This window comes from Triplophysa rosa, linkage group LG12, assembly GCF_024868665.1.
Source record: "Triplophysa rosa linkage group LG12, Trosa_1v2, whole genome shotgun sequence".
NCBI classification, from domain to species: domain Eukaryota; kingdom Metazoa; phylum Chordata; class Actinopteri; order Cypriniformes; family Nemacheilidae; genus Triplophysa; species Triplophysa rosa.
The window spans coordinates 10,290,144-10,304,861 of record NC_079901.1 but is presented as its reverse complement, the minus strand read 5'-3'; the positions used below and the strand labels follow the sequence as shown (position 1 = coordinate 10,304,861).

General features: G+C 38.2%; 2 protein-coding genes across 4 annotated transcripts in view; both read left to right on the top strand.

Moving 5' to 3' along the window:
• LOC130562597 (latent-transforming growth factor beta-binding protein 4) overlaps positions 1-4,706 on the top strand; it is a 66,920-nt gene extending 62,214 nt beyond the window's left edge. For all 3 annotated transcript variants that reach the window (XM_057347693.1, XM_057347691.1, XM_057347692.1), the window contains 6 exons: positions 359-502; positions 624-776; positions 859-1,138; positions 1,278-1,531; positions 1,612-1,761; positions 2,034-4,706. In XM_057347693.1, the coding sequence (XP_057203676.1) occupies positions 359-502; positions 624-776; positions 859-1,138; positions 1,278-1,531; positions 1,612-1,761; positions 2,034-2,170 (1,118 nt within the window). In that variant the 3' untranslated portion in view covers positions 2,171-4,706. The remainder of the gene's footprint in view (positions 1-358; positions 503-623; positions 777-858; positions 1,139-1,277; positions 1,532-1,611; positions 1,762-2,033) is intronic.
• Positions 4,707-8,421: 3,715 nt separating this feature from the next.
• On the top strand, positions 8,422-14,662 carry esrrd (estrogen-related receptor delta). The gene is made up of 7 exons (XM_057348393.1): positions 8,422-8,585; positions 9,038-9,393; positions 11,833-11,949; positions 12,190-12,300; positions 12,460-12,621; positions 12,717-12,986; positions 13,551-14,662. The coding sequence occupies exons 1-7, from the start codon at positions 8,530-8,532 to the stop codon at positions 13,793-13,795; spliced, it is 1,317 nt and encodes a 438-aa protein (XP_057204376.1). The 5' UTR covers positions 8,422-8,529; the 3' UTR covers positions 13,796-14,662.
• Positions 14,663-14,718: the final 56 nt, after the last annotated feature.

Below are 14,718 nucleotides of genomic sequence, written 5' to 3'. Positions count from 1 at the left end.
CGGATATTTGGGGGGGGTTATTACATAGCACAGAGTGTAGCCTACTACAGTCCCCATACTCAAAGGGACCATTCACCCAAAAAACTCACTCACTCTCATGGCATTTCAAACCTGTACGACTTTCTTTTTTCAGCAGAATACAAAAGAAGATATTTTGAAGAATGTTAGTAATCAAACAACATTCACCCCCTATTGACTTTCATTGAATGGCCACAAAAACAAAGAGACATTTCTCAAAATATCTTCTTTTGTGTTCCACAGAAGTAAGAGTCATATACAGGTTTTAAACAACATGAAGGTGAATAAATGATGATAACATGTTAAAAATCTATATTTTCGTATGTCTCTCTTTCTGTAGATAATGACGAATGTCAAAGTGAAGATTCCTGTCCTGGTGGCATGTGTGTAAATACATTAGGCACATTTTACTGTATGTGTGAGCCCCCTCTAGTGCTGGATGACACACAGCGCAGCTGCGTCAATGCAAGTGACCTTACTCGGGGTAAGAGAGAAATGTCAATGTTAATATTAAGTAAAGTAACAAAACGTACCAGCCATTAACATTGTTCATAATTGTGCCAAAAGATTTATGTTTGTTTTTACGATCTGTTTTGCTCGTTCAGGTGAGAACTTAAATTTCTGTTGGCGTCATGTGACGGCGAGTCTGGTGTGTCAGAGCCCTCTGCTGGCAGTTCAGCTGACCTTCACTCAGTGCTGTTGTTTGTATGGTGAGGCGTGGGGTCTGCAGTGCGCCCTCTGTCCCCGCAGAGATGAAGGTACCCACACATACTCATGCAATCTTTTACTGTCCTCTTATGACATTTTAACACTCGTAATGTTGTTTTAACTTGTGACCAGAAGCCCATGAGGCTTTGTGTAATGAGCTGGGTCCTCCTCCGTATTCTCCACGTTATTATGAGCGCTTCGGCCCGCTCCCTCCGCCTGTAAGAGAAGAATACCTCCCACCTTACGGCCCACCTGAGTTTCCCGAACCTCTGCCAGGGCGTCCGGAGTACCTCCCTACTGATTATGATGACTACAGCCCTGTAGGGGCAGGGGGGAGACTGTCCGGGCTGAGAGAAAGACCACCCACTTCATATGGACTCCCAGATTCCCCCTATAGACAGCCATCGACGGGGTAAGCTGCATAACGGATTAATCCTCTTTTACAACTTGTTAATTGCTCATTTTCAGTCCGTTCCCTTTATTGCACCACTAACTTTACTAATATAACCTGTGATCAAATTGTGTAAAACTCTACTGGTCCATTTTTCCAGTGGAAGTCGTTATTATGAGGAAGACGATTATGAAACCGCCCCTGGTCCTCCCTTTGGGATCCCCGATCCTCGCAACGAGCGGGCATTCGATGCACGACCCCTGCCAGCCCGCCCAGACGGGCGCCCGCTGAGCCTGGCCCCCTTCCCTGAAAACTCCCCCTACAGTGAGGGTGAAGGGGGGGAGTCATGGAGAGTCCCGCCCCCATTCCCAATCTTCCCTGACAGACGGGAGGGACCGCGGAGAATCTATGACGGTGAGTAATAGCGGCAGAATTTTAATTTGGGGGGGTTGACTGTTCTTTTAACAATGATTATGTGTGTTTGCTTGTTTTAGGGAGATATGAACCATATGGAAGTCTGAGTTCAGAGGAATGTGGTATCCTTCAGGGGTGTGAGAACGGCCGCTGTATCCGTGTGGATGAAGGATACACCTGTGATTGTTACGATGGTTACCATCTTGACATCACCACCATGACTTGCATAGGTATGATTTTGCATTTTATCCTGTCATAGTCATAGTTATTGATTTTGTCTCTTATACAAACATGGACCCTGAACAGACTAAAATAAAAACAGAATAAAAATAAAACAATAGCTTGAATGTTTTGTAAGTTGCTTTTAGGCAAAAGCGGCTATAAAGTTGTAGTTGCAGTACACCACACATCCTTTAGGGGGCAATATTTAACAATATTGTTCAATATTAATAAATGGTGTTTTTATTTATTCATTCATTGTATTTTTTATTTATCCCCGTAGATGTGGATGAGTGCGAGGAAGAAGACACAATAGACTGTATTAACGGTCGCTGTGTGAACACGGAAGGCTCCTACAGGTGCGTGTGTCTCAGGGGATTCATCATGTCCCGAAGACCCAACCACTGCATCCCTGCTTGAGCGAACACACACACAAACCCGTCACGTAAACCGGACTGCCAATCATCTGACAGTTTATAGATTAGACTATTCATCAGGTCAATAGAATTTTTTTCTCTGCATTGCTGTAAATTGTTACTTTATTTACAATGTTTATATCATAAGACTTAATACCAAATCTTTACACATTATAACACACATGAAAGACTTGGATACTGTCGGAAAGTGATGTGGCTTTAAATAAACCTGTTAAAGTTTGGTTACGTTTGTTCAGAATTAGGCTACAGTAGATAAGCTTAAATGACTAAGGCCCCGTTTACACTGCAGTTCTTGATGCCCAATTCCGTTTTTGTGACTATATCAGATTTATTTGACGACCCGTTTACACCTTATTTTCAAAGTGACCTGTATCCGATATCTGCATTTACACTATACTCAGCGAAACATCCCAAGTTAGAAGTACTAACCGGTAAAAAGAAGAAACGTCATTTGCCACGTCACTGATTTTTAAATAGACTGCAGAACTATTATCACGGGCAAAGAAATGACTGAAATGATTTTTTTTAGTCAAATTTGTATTTAACATTATTAAATCAGTTGTTTGGCAAATGGTTCCTTTAGTAAATAAATATGTTATACCAGCAATATGTCCAAATATAATGTGGTAATAGTTTGCATACTGTATGTCAACGTGCACAAGAGAGTACCGGAACCTTTTTTCCCCACTTCAAGCACTGGCCCTTTTCATACAGAGATTTTGGAAAATGCAGGCGTAATATGTGCCGGGATTTGTTCCTCTGTGTGCATATACACATAAAGAAACGTGATGTTATGCTACTGTAATGTAATGTTATATTTTTTAATCGTGAACGTAGCTGTCACTGTAAAGGAATTTCCCTTGCGGTGTTTTAGGTGGCTCAATAGCGCGGTTTGGTTTTATTACAACTTTTCTTCTATTATTAGTGCCAAATACTAAATAAGCTCTGTTGATGGGTTATTATTATGTAGCATTTGTTGTTTATTAAATGTTTAATTAAATCATTTTTATTAATTTATTGGTAAATGCAGAACAACGACCAACAATAAGAACAAAAGGTTCTCCTTTAATGAGAGAAGGATTAGCCTCAGTCAGCCAGCTTATGCTACATATAAGATAATATAAATATTAAAATAAATAAAAGCAAATTGTTTATGCGTCTGTAGTGCAAATTAAAACGGAACGCAGCAGAGTTCTAACCAAGTACACATGAGTATTTGCAACTACAATATAAAATGCACAGGAGGGCACTTTTCAGTTATATGACGTACAAACAATGTGAGCTCAAAAATGACTTTAAAAAAATGATGTTTTTTTAAACAAAGTTTGAGAAAGTTTTTTATTATTTAGATTATTTGAACAAGCTCTTGCAGACCGAACAAAAAACCCGTCAATAAAGCAGACTGCACATGATATTACAAAGACCATAAATAAACACTTGTATGTACAATACATATAGGCTACAATGTTTTTATTAAGGAAAAAATAGGTAAATGCTCGGGCAAGTGTTTATCCTGTTAAAAGTTAAGTGGGTATCTGCAGAGAAACTCGAGCTTCCCCGCTACGTGGAACAGCAAATCTTCATCATGTTTATTGAGGCAATTTGTATTTTTATGAATTTAGAGTAATTTTGAGGAATTTCAAACTTTAAAACTGCATTTAAGCAGACAGCGCTATTTTCTCGTCTTGAGTTTCAGTTTGGTGATAGGGTGTATCATGCATGCATGCATGATTTAGCTAAATACAATTTTTTTTAATTTTCAAATAATTGGCGAACTCGCTTAACTTAACAATATGGCAATTTTCCGGGATCATCTCTGTCTGAAAGGCATTAATGATATACGACTCGCATTGACGGGTGAATATCCGATCTGCCTGTTTACATGACAGTCACATTGGCACATATCTGATTTATTTCCACATATGAATGAGGCCTGAAACTGATCTCGAAATATCCGAATGCATGCGCTTTTTTCCTGTTTACACTATCGTGGGTCATATCCGATCTGTGTCACATTGGAGGAAAAAAATCGGAATTGGGTCACATTTAACTGACAGTGTTAACGGGGCCTTAGATAAAGATGAAATCACATCAAGCAAAAGCGCTTTTGAAATCTAAATTCTGTACGGTTTACTCCAATTTTAATATTTATATACCCATATCAATGAAGGCAATTTCATGTATACTCTATAAATATTTTTACAGTACATGATTTTATATTTTTGTCTTGTAACTTTGGTGTCTGAGAATCTTCCTGTGTTATTATTTGTTACTGTAAACGTTTTCCGCCATTTGTTTACTTTAAATAGTCTTCTGCCTCACCACAAATCTTATTTCATGTAACAGAATGCACTGTATTTGTGGGGGAAATGCAGTTGTGTGAGCTTTCACGCAACTACTATTGTACATTTTTTTTAACAAGACGTCTTAGATGTTTGTTACAGTACATATTTTTATGTATGTTTTTGATATCTTCTACTGTATGTTTGAAAAAATATATTTGCACACATTCTATTGTATCGCGTGTTCTGTATTCATTTGTTGACTTAATGTTGATTTTTTTCATTTTAATTTACATCCGGATGAAGATGATTTTTTCTTGTCCAACGGTGAGCCTTAAATTAGACGGACATAATTGAAATCCTTTTTGTTGTCATTCTTAGGCGCTCTCATTACCCCCTCACGTGCTTTGTGTGAGGTTTCTAACAAGCTTATCTGCGTGGCCCTAATGTTCCTATAGTGTTTATATGACTCCAGCTCATATGTCCCTTTATAGGCCAATCCTCCCACATTACAGACGCAGGCAAGCTGATTAAAAGGCTTCACTTCACTCCTAATGTACTTCTGTGGATTGCACCGACCAGCGGAATATCAGCTTTCTCTCCATTGTGCCTCCATCCAACAAAATGCTGTGGAGAATTTCAGTTGTCCCTACAAACCTCCTCTGATCCGCGTTTGTTGATAGTGTTTTGTTGTATTCAGTTAAAACAATGATGCAATGGGTTGGAGTGAGTGTGCATTACACATATATACACATACGTAAAATGCTAGAATTGCTGCTGAGTGTTTATTGTCGCGCTTTAGGTCAAAGTTCGATTCAGTTCATAGCTTATGTCAACACGTGGATCAAACAATTCCAGCGTTATGGATGTGACGTTTTGAGTAAAACTTGAAATGTACATTTTCAGAGAATGTATTAATTGGCAATATATTGAATCATCTGTTCACTGTATATTTTAATAAACCCCCGTTGATACAGTCCAGACATCAGAAACATAGTCTATGCACAAGTTTTCTATTTTAAAAGAGGGCGTTTTGGATGTGACCAGAGCTGTTGAGAGAGAGAAAGAGAGAGAGAGAGAGTCGCGACAACGGAAGTTCAAAACTTTTGCATGTCACATGATTCATGGAGCCTTCGGATAGTATTAATGTATTAATTGGCAATATATTGAATCATCTGTTCACTGTATAGTTTATAAAACATATCAGTCTATGCACAAGTTTTCTATTTTAAAAGAGGGCGTCTTGTTCAAAACTTTCACAAGTCACATGATTCATGGAGCCTTCAGATAGTTCCAGGAAGTTGTTTTCTCTTTAAATGCTTTATTTCTTTCATTTTTTTATTCATTAAATGACTAACGTCTTTTAATGTGTTAAAAGTTCGTCACAACTGGTCTGTTTTGCTGCTGCTCCATGCATTAGTGGTAACCTCCGGGAACTATTGAAAGGCTCTATGAACCGCCATTGCTGTGAAAAAGACTGTTCCATTGGTGTAAACGGAGTTGACGCAACTCTCTCTCTCTCTCAATGGCTCTGGATGTGACAAAAAAGGACGCATGTTTTTGAGGGACAACATACTTTGTAGGATTTCTGTGAATTAAAATGTACAAACCAGCTCAAATACCCAACAAATGGAGAAGAGATGACTCACGTGCCCATTTAGGAGAAATATGGACTGTTCTGCATGCATGTGACAGTTTAGTTAAGCGACAATTCACTTACCAGACTATGGACAATGCTTTGAAAACACACAAAAAAGCTTAAAAAACTTTGAGAGCTGACATATTGGCATCTGAACTACAAGTACGATGAAAACCTTTGGTATATATTTGATGTTTTATATTAAGATTGACATTTGCATGGAGTTACACACACTGTGATTGCTATAGCTTAAACGCATCATATAGCGCAAATAAGTGTTTTTCTGTGTCTTTGGTGTGTTATAAGATGCCCATGCATGTATTAGACACGTAAAATTGCAAATATTAAAGTATGGGAACAAAAGATGCATTCTATCTAAAAGCGAATGCTCACACAGACCTGCCTGAAACACCTCGTGTAACCAAACCCCAACAAATCTACGTCAGTTCGTGGTATGATTTGACTAAGACCGCCCAAATGTATACGCAAGTAAGGTGGGAGTACCTGTCAGTACAATTGCTTTGGAACCTGATGTTACAAATATGGTAAGAGGCGTTACATTTCCGCCACACGCTTGTAGTAGACAACAAAATCTATTTTTAAGAACATTTTGCATTGTATAATGCATTGCATTTTGCTTTGTGACATTATTGTAACTTTTAACCATTTTGCATAAATGAAGTTACTTTTTTTATTTGATGGTGATGGTTATTGCAGTATGATCCCTGACCCATTTCTTAGCACTTTTTAGGACATTTGCTCACGTTTAAGTGCGAGTGTGGCACACCTGTTTAAGTGTTTGAAGTGTGCGTTCGAGATGAAAGTCAGCAGTCTGTCAGATTAACTCTCTCTCTCTAGCCATGACGCTGCAGGAAAGAAATACACTGGCACAGCCCACTGCACCCACAGGCTCCATTTTATCAGCGCTGCCACACACTGCATGCTAGAGCGAGAGATCTTATGTAAATAGGAAATGTTTATGCATGAGTACAAAAGGGGCGTGCCATTATACAAAACTAATAGTCTCAATTTGTTGCTGAGGAGGCCTTTCCCGGATTAAGGCCTGTGCAGAACGAGACAGGTGTTACTTGCAGCCTAGACGTTAATCCTCTCACCTGCCTGAGATGGATACCGCGGTTGCACTGGGTCAGAAATGGGTCAGTGTTCCATTATACAGCAAAACAGGGTCATCACCTCACACCCAAAAAAGGGTCAACGTAACACAGCTGAGTGAGTGGAACCCCCCCAAATTCTAGGAACTGCTCTAATCCTCCTCACAATCCAAGTGTACAAAAAACGAATTGTTACACATGCACAAAATTGATTATAAAAGCGAGCAAGCAATAAAAATAATTAAAACGTAATTTAAATTAATTTTAAGCATCAATGGACGTGGTTGGTTTGACCACATAAAACGTGGACCCTGTAGGCAGTTTGTGTAATATTGCATCATAGCAGTCATACTTCTCCTATTTCACTATGTTTATCACCCCCATGCAATTTTGGTTGCAATAAGGTTGTAATACAACATATTTAAATAAAAAATACAGGCATTTAAATAAAAAAATGATTAAAAATTAATAAAATAAAATCCATACTACAACTGTATACAACACAATACCACAAAAAATGATGATTTAGTTGGTTAGTCCAAACTCCAAAGAGTTTTAAGAAAATCCAACTTGATCGTTTTGTAGTTCAATTGAAAGAATTTGCATTTTACCTCAGACATTCCCTTTCTAATGTGACGCTGATATGAAACTAATAACCAGTCAATGTATTTCATCTGATTGTGCCACAGCAAGAGATGTTCTAGTGGTGCAGAGTTCCTGTTATTCTAGTAAAGAGAACTCAAAGTAGACACTGTCAACAACGAAGGAAGGCAGCAACAAGGAAACGACAATGATTTTCGTGGAGTGGTTTGTTGGTGTTCTCAGCCAACTGCAGACAAGGAGTGTCTTTGTATTTATTTACATACAACAAAACACACTGGGGTGGGGCCTTACAATGGAAAAAAAAAACATACATACTCAACACAATATTTTTATGATCTGAATATGAATAGCTCTTCATAAGGTTTTTTTGTTTTATGATTATGTAATTCCACTCGAAATGGTATGTGAAGTTGAATCATCTTGTTTTACATAACGTCTGGCCTTTATGGAGTGATTTGAAGTTGGACTGCATGCATTGTTGTTTTTGAGGATTTGACCTGCCAGTTATGAGAACTCATCAATAGGGTTTAATCAGCATGCATCTGGATTAGACCATTCGGCCCCGCCCATCTCTCTGCATCAGTTAAATAAACCTCAATCTGTGGAGGTGCTGGTTAGTGTGTCAGCTCTTTTCCCTCCCTCTCATCTCTACTGCTCTTTCTACTTTCTCCTTTTTTAAAGTTACAGTCTCTGGGGAAATATAGTTATGGATCTGAAAGAGTTTTGCTTGAGTGAAAACTTCCATTTTCTAAACCAGCATGAGTAAGTTTCCAATGATTGTTCTTGTTTTGTGCAATATTATATATTTTATTTTATATCTGTGTGAGACTTATATGTTTGGATTTTGTCTTTCATTTTAAAATGTTAATTACACATTATTTTAAATGATCAGACTATTTTTGTAGCCTATTTCCTGTGCTTCTTCTAACAATAGGCCTATGCCTGTCCCCCCAAAAAGTCCAATGGTTTTGTTTTGTTTCGTTTTCTGCTACCTAACATCAAAAATAATATGTGGGCTTTTCCTGTAGTAATAATTTATGAAAAAATGTTTATTAATTATTAGGTGCTTAATTAAAACATATTAACATGATAAGAGCTTGCTTAAGTTATGACTACTTTCGAAACTTTTAGCCTCATACCTCATTGTTAATTACACTTTTCTTGTAAGTAGCTTATGTACTTTTGAAAAACGTTTTTAGTTTTATCGTTCCCAGTCTTTTAGATGCGTCATCCACCGATGATCCTCCGTCCCCCGCGGATCCGCCGGTTAAAGCCAGCCCTCAGAGCCCGTCGTTCAGCTGCGCGACGCCGTTCAGTCCCGGCAGCACCTCGGACAGCAGCGGATACAGTCTCTTCTCCCAGACTCGTCTGAACCCGGACTCTCCCGTCAGCTCCAGCTCCATCTCCAGCTCTGTCTACAATCCCGTCATCCTCAGCGGCGACTACATCCCGTCACTGAACCCCGGGCCCAAACGCTTGTGTCTGGTGTGCGGAGACTTCGCGTCCGGTTATCACTACGGCGTCGCGTCCTGCGAGGCGTGCAAGGCCTTCTTCAAGAGAACCATTCAAGGTAAAGACTGAAACCTTTGTAGAATTGAAGAGATTTAAACGCATTGCAAAACATTATTGCATTATATATACAGTACAATGCGAATATAAAAAAAACGTTTCAAAGCAACAGAAACAAACGTCACTGCTTTTGTGGTCTGAACTTAACTTCCGATGCACATCCGCAAAGAATAGGGTCCCTGCAGATTATTTCTGTTAACAAGCGAAATAAAGCACAAGTAAATTACATTAACAAGCAAGTTAAAAGTATGTCTAGCCAGTATTATTTTGGGTAACCAGTTGAAGAAGAACCGTTACTTGGCTAAACTTACAAGACCCATTCAACAATTGTTTATTTAATACAATTATTATACAATAAAATACGAATATACATTAATATGAATATAAGTTCAATTCAATATAAATAATTATATTATTAGCCACTAGCCAGACCGATAAACAAGCACAGACCGGAAGTTAACTTCGAGCAAGGCTCGTACGTCCGATAAAACCGTCTATAGACGAATTTAGTGGCAACAACCTAAACATTATGAAGCCCAAACTTAACTTCTGGTAGACCTCCGCAAAGAATCAATAACTGTTGGGTAGTTTTAATTTCATTTATTACAATAATACACAAAATGATGAATATAAATTAAATATAAAATAAATGGTATAGGGCTGTCAAATGATTAATCGCGATTAATTGCATCAGAATAAAAGTCTGCGTTTACATAATGCATGTCTGTGTACTGTGCATATTAATTTAGTACTTATAAACACATACATGTACACAACATGTATATATTTAGAAAATGCTTCCATGTATTTATTTATATTTGCCAATAATTTAAATTATATGTAAATGTTTATTAATATTAAAATAATATATATTTAAAATAAATAAATGCGTATGTTTTTATAAATACAAAATTAAAATGCACAGTACACAGACATGCATTATGTTAACCCAAACTTTTATTCTGGATGCGATTAATAATGATTAATCGTTTGACAGCCCTAATAACCAAACACAGGCCGGAAGTTAACTTAGGGCCAGGCATGTGCATCTGATGAAACCGTCTATATAACTACTTTATATTTAATTGTCTACTTTGAAGTACATTATAATATTTATATAATAATATTGTATATTGTAAAATGTTATATTTTAATATGATAATGCTATATTCAAGTTTATTTGTCATGCACAAGATCTCAGTGACAATTTGAAATGCTTGTATGGCTCTATTCTACAGCAATATAAAATAAAGATTGAAATACAACAGAACAGCAAGTTCAGGCGTATTTGTGCTGAACTGCGTTATGGTGCATTATTATTTTAGTTAATGAAGAAGTTAATGAAAGTTTGTTTGAATGAGTGTGTGAGAGGCTTAAGGTGCTGAATACAATGATCAATATTGCGTCAGCTAACTATCTGCCCGAGATTGATTTGTGTGTGAACACTCAGTGTGCTGTTTTGAACAAAACACATCATTAGCAGGAACAAAAGACTTTGTCAATACATGTGTCTTCTCTGAGTTTTGCTTATTCACAGTAGGAGAGTATTGTACAAAAACAAAGTTAACAGACGAATTTGCATTCTTTATCAAAAATAGACAAAACTGTTGCCAATCATCCCCAATATGAAATGCTGTGTCATTTTGTCTAAATATATGTAACACCGGCTTTGAAGTCTGAATGACAGACTGTTTATTAAACATAAAAAGCAATAATTAGGTTACAGGCTGAGAGAACAAATTTATTGGGTTTGGCTTTGGGCAGACAGGGGCCAGCGGTACGCAGTGTGTTAACATATCAATATATTGAAGTGTTCAATCACATAATGGATGTCTAATCACAGAGGCTTGTCGAGTGCTGTGTTTGAGAGAAACCCATTGATCAGATTTAACTGCGGCTCTGATTCTCTCTGCATTAATGGCTGCTCAACAGTGATCAATACTCTGGCCCCTGGGAAAGCACAACATTTGTAACTCGGATAAAAATGATTCAACTATGAGGCGGTATAAATCAATACATGAACTCTGTCTGGGCTTCTATGGATTTCTGTGTGAAAGCTCAGCTTGTGAAGCACGGAACGAATGGCTTTGAAGTTTGATTAAGCAAAAATGGCAGACACATTTGAGCACTCAATATTCTTTCGTCGTAATGTTGTGTGAAAAGGAAGATTGGGATGTTTACCCAGTTAAATTTCAGAAAGGCATTCATTGTGTTCCAGGAATAGCTTTGCTTTTTACAGTTTTAGTTTGTTTGCTTGTTTGTGTTTTAAGTAAGAACCATGGCTTATTGACGTTGAGTTGTGGTGCTAATATGGGACATTTGTGTTCAGTCCTCTTCATTGTTTCCTGTCTCTCATCGTACCTGAATAAAAAGTATCAAAAAGGAAACGAATGTCTTTTAATGTGGACATTGTAAATAGGTTTGACTGTTGATGTTTCAGGAAACATCGAGTACAGCTGTCCTGTGGTGAATGACTGTGAGATCACTAAGAGACGACGGAAGTCATGCCAGGCGTGTCGATTTCAGAAGTGCCTGCGCACCGGCATGATGAGAGAGGGTGAGCACAACGTTTTGTTCATCTACAAATAGTGTTTTTCCTTGCATTTTTCATAATACCAAAAAGTTTGAATAAAAATTGAATTCTTGATTTTCAGTGTTTTGAACCAAACATGAAATCTTTCTCTAACGCTTAAGGAACTAGTTTAAGTGTGATGATATGAATTGTGTTTACATGTATTAGTAGACGTTTTATCTCTTGGTCTTAAAAACACACGCTAAGTTCACGTGACCTGTTCAGGTGTGCGCATGGACCGTGTAAGAGGCGGCAGACAGAAATACAAGCGCAGGCTGGATTCAGGCACCTCTGTCTTCACCAGAACACCTTACACACATCCAGGCAAAACAATCCGTAAGTCTCGTAAATATATTTTGCTGTTAGCATATTTCGAGCTTAATACTAAATTTCCAAGATATTAGAAAGGAAAGGATAATATGGTTGAGGATTTAACCTGCTTATGGATTTAACATCATAATCAATAAGTCTCTATATAATAAGTCTCCTTTCCAGGAAACAAAGTCATCTCTCAGCTCCTGGTTTCTGAACCAGCCCCACTGCGAGCTGCTCCTGACCCCTCGAGCCCCGACAGTGACCTTAAAACACTGCTGACCTTATGTGACCTTTTAAACAGAGAACTGCTGGTCGTGATTGGCTGGGCAAAACACATTCCAGGTAAACAGCTTAAAACGGGGGGAAAAAAATGAAACCAATTAAGTTAATCCGTAGGACGAAGTTTTGGAATATTGATCCATCATCATGTCATCCAGGATTCTCCGGTCTCTCATTGGTGGATCAGATGGCCCTGCTTCAGAGTGGCTGGATGGAGACGCTGGTGCTGAATGTGGTGTGGAGGTCTCAGGGTTTGACCGATGAACTTCAGTTCACAGAGAACATGCGACTGAACGAGAGCCAGTGCAGCGCCGCGGGACTGCATGATCTCTACACAGCACTGCGACACCTCGCCTCCAAATACCAACAAATGGGCTTGAACCAGGAGGAGATGGTCACTCTCAAAGCCATGTCTCTGGCCAATTCAGGTGTGTTCACGTACACATTCTAACATTTCAAGTAATAATAAATATGAATGAACGATGACATTCAAATCTAGAGAAACATACTGTATATCAGGATACCGTCTCACATCCTGCAGTCATAAATTTGGACACACCTACTTATACAGTACTATTATTTTCGACATTTTATAAGAATAGTACTCCAAATCCTATAGGTCGCTCCCTCGTAGTTTTCATTTTTTGTTCTAATTTTAGTCACAGACTCATTGACCAAGACAAAAACAATCAATATGTGTACAGCAGTCCGGCGCACAGATCAATGCATCTGTCTAATGCTGGCTCTCTAAACCATACGAACCATTAGCCTTACATCTAACCACAGGGCATTTTGGAGACACACAACACTGAGGATACTATTGTTTTAACTCCTGACACAAAAATATCCACATACAGTAGATGTCCTTGGCCCATTGAACAATAAAAGCCAACATGGCTTAAAGTAAACACAAAAGAGGGTTTAACACTCAATCGGTGGCTAACCCAATCAGCCAAGAGCTCCGTTTGACCTTGACAATCATTTCTTTTCAGATGCAGAGAACGTAGAGGGCGCAGATGCCGTGCAGAGTTTCCAGGACGCTCTCCACGAAGCCCTCCAGGACTATGAGAGCAGTCAGAGACCCTCCGAGTCTCATCGTGCCGGGAGATTGCTCATGACCCTGCCGCTGTTACGGCAGACTGCTCACAGAGCCGTCCGCTGCTTCTGTCGGCTAAACACTGAGGGCCACGTACCAATGCACAAACTCTTTCTGGAGATGCTGGATGCCAAGATCTAGACTAGTTCGGTCTAGATGCCAATGGAGGTGGATTGAAAGAAAACCTAGTGATGGCGTTATAGGGCAGCTGAACTTGGGAATGGGAATCAGAGGAAGGTTGATGTATTTCTTCACTTGGTCTTTGGTGACTTGTTGAAGGAAGAACTCTTTTCAGACATGCATCAGTTAAGTGGCGCAACTCTTTGGAGAGCTCAGGCAGCTAAACTGCACTTGAAGATGCGAGGTTAAAGGGACAGTTCATCCGAAATGAAACTTCTGTCATTATTTTTATGTTGTTTATTTTTTGATGAGCACGTAAACAATGAAAGTGAATGGTGATAAACACAAAAAGTTGAATGATAGTGACTGACACAGTTAGTCACCGTTCACAGATTTTCGGACGTTTGTCTAAAAAAATGATATTATTATTGGGTTGAAATAACCTGAGGAGGAATAAATTATGTTAGAAGTTTCTTTTTTTGTGTGAACTACTGCTTTACCATGCTCAGCCTCAATGAAGCACAATCTTGATGTTGTATTATTTATTTGATCTGTATGAAATAAGAAGAGATTATCATTTGATACGGTGTTGGCAATAGAGTCGATGTAATTTTTGTATTTCCTAGTGTTTTACATATATCAATAATTTTTGTATCCTTTTAGAATATTGTCAATCTAGATTTGGGAATTTGGTTACTTGTGTGATGGCAAAGCTTTATTTTTGCAAAACTGCTACAGCGATAAATGGCAAAATGTCATAAAATATCAATAATACATGTCTGTAGTATATTCTCATGGAGCAATACGCCTTTTTATTTATAGTCTAATTTATTAAATCCTATACATCTACAGCTATTTATATGAGAATAAACTATTTTAATTTTTAAAGAGTCCTTTTTCTATAGCATTTCAAGCAACCAACTTAAAACAAAAGGTTTTTATTG

What these genes read in the sequence shown, in the direction of transcription:
- esrrd (XM_057348393.1), top strand. Translation starts at nt 8,530, where the DNA reads ATGGATCTGAAAGAGTTTTGCTTGAGTGAAAACTTCCATTTTCTAAAC. An exon ending in ACATCCAGGCAAAACAATCC is followed by an intron (nt 12,301 to 12,459) that starts GTAAGTCTCGTA and finishes TCTCCTTTCCAG; the next exon opens with GAAACAAAGTCATCTCTCAG. An exon ending in CATGTCTCTGGCCAATTCAG is followed by an intron (nt 12,987 to 13,550) that starts GTGTGTTCACGT and finishes ATTTCTTTTCAG; the next exon opens with ATGCAGAGAACGTAGAGGGC.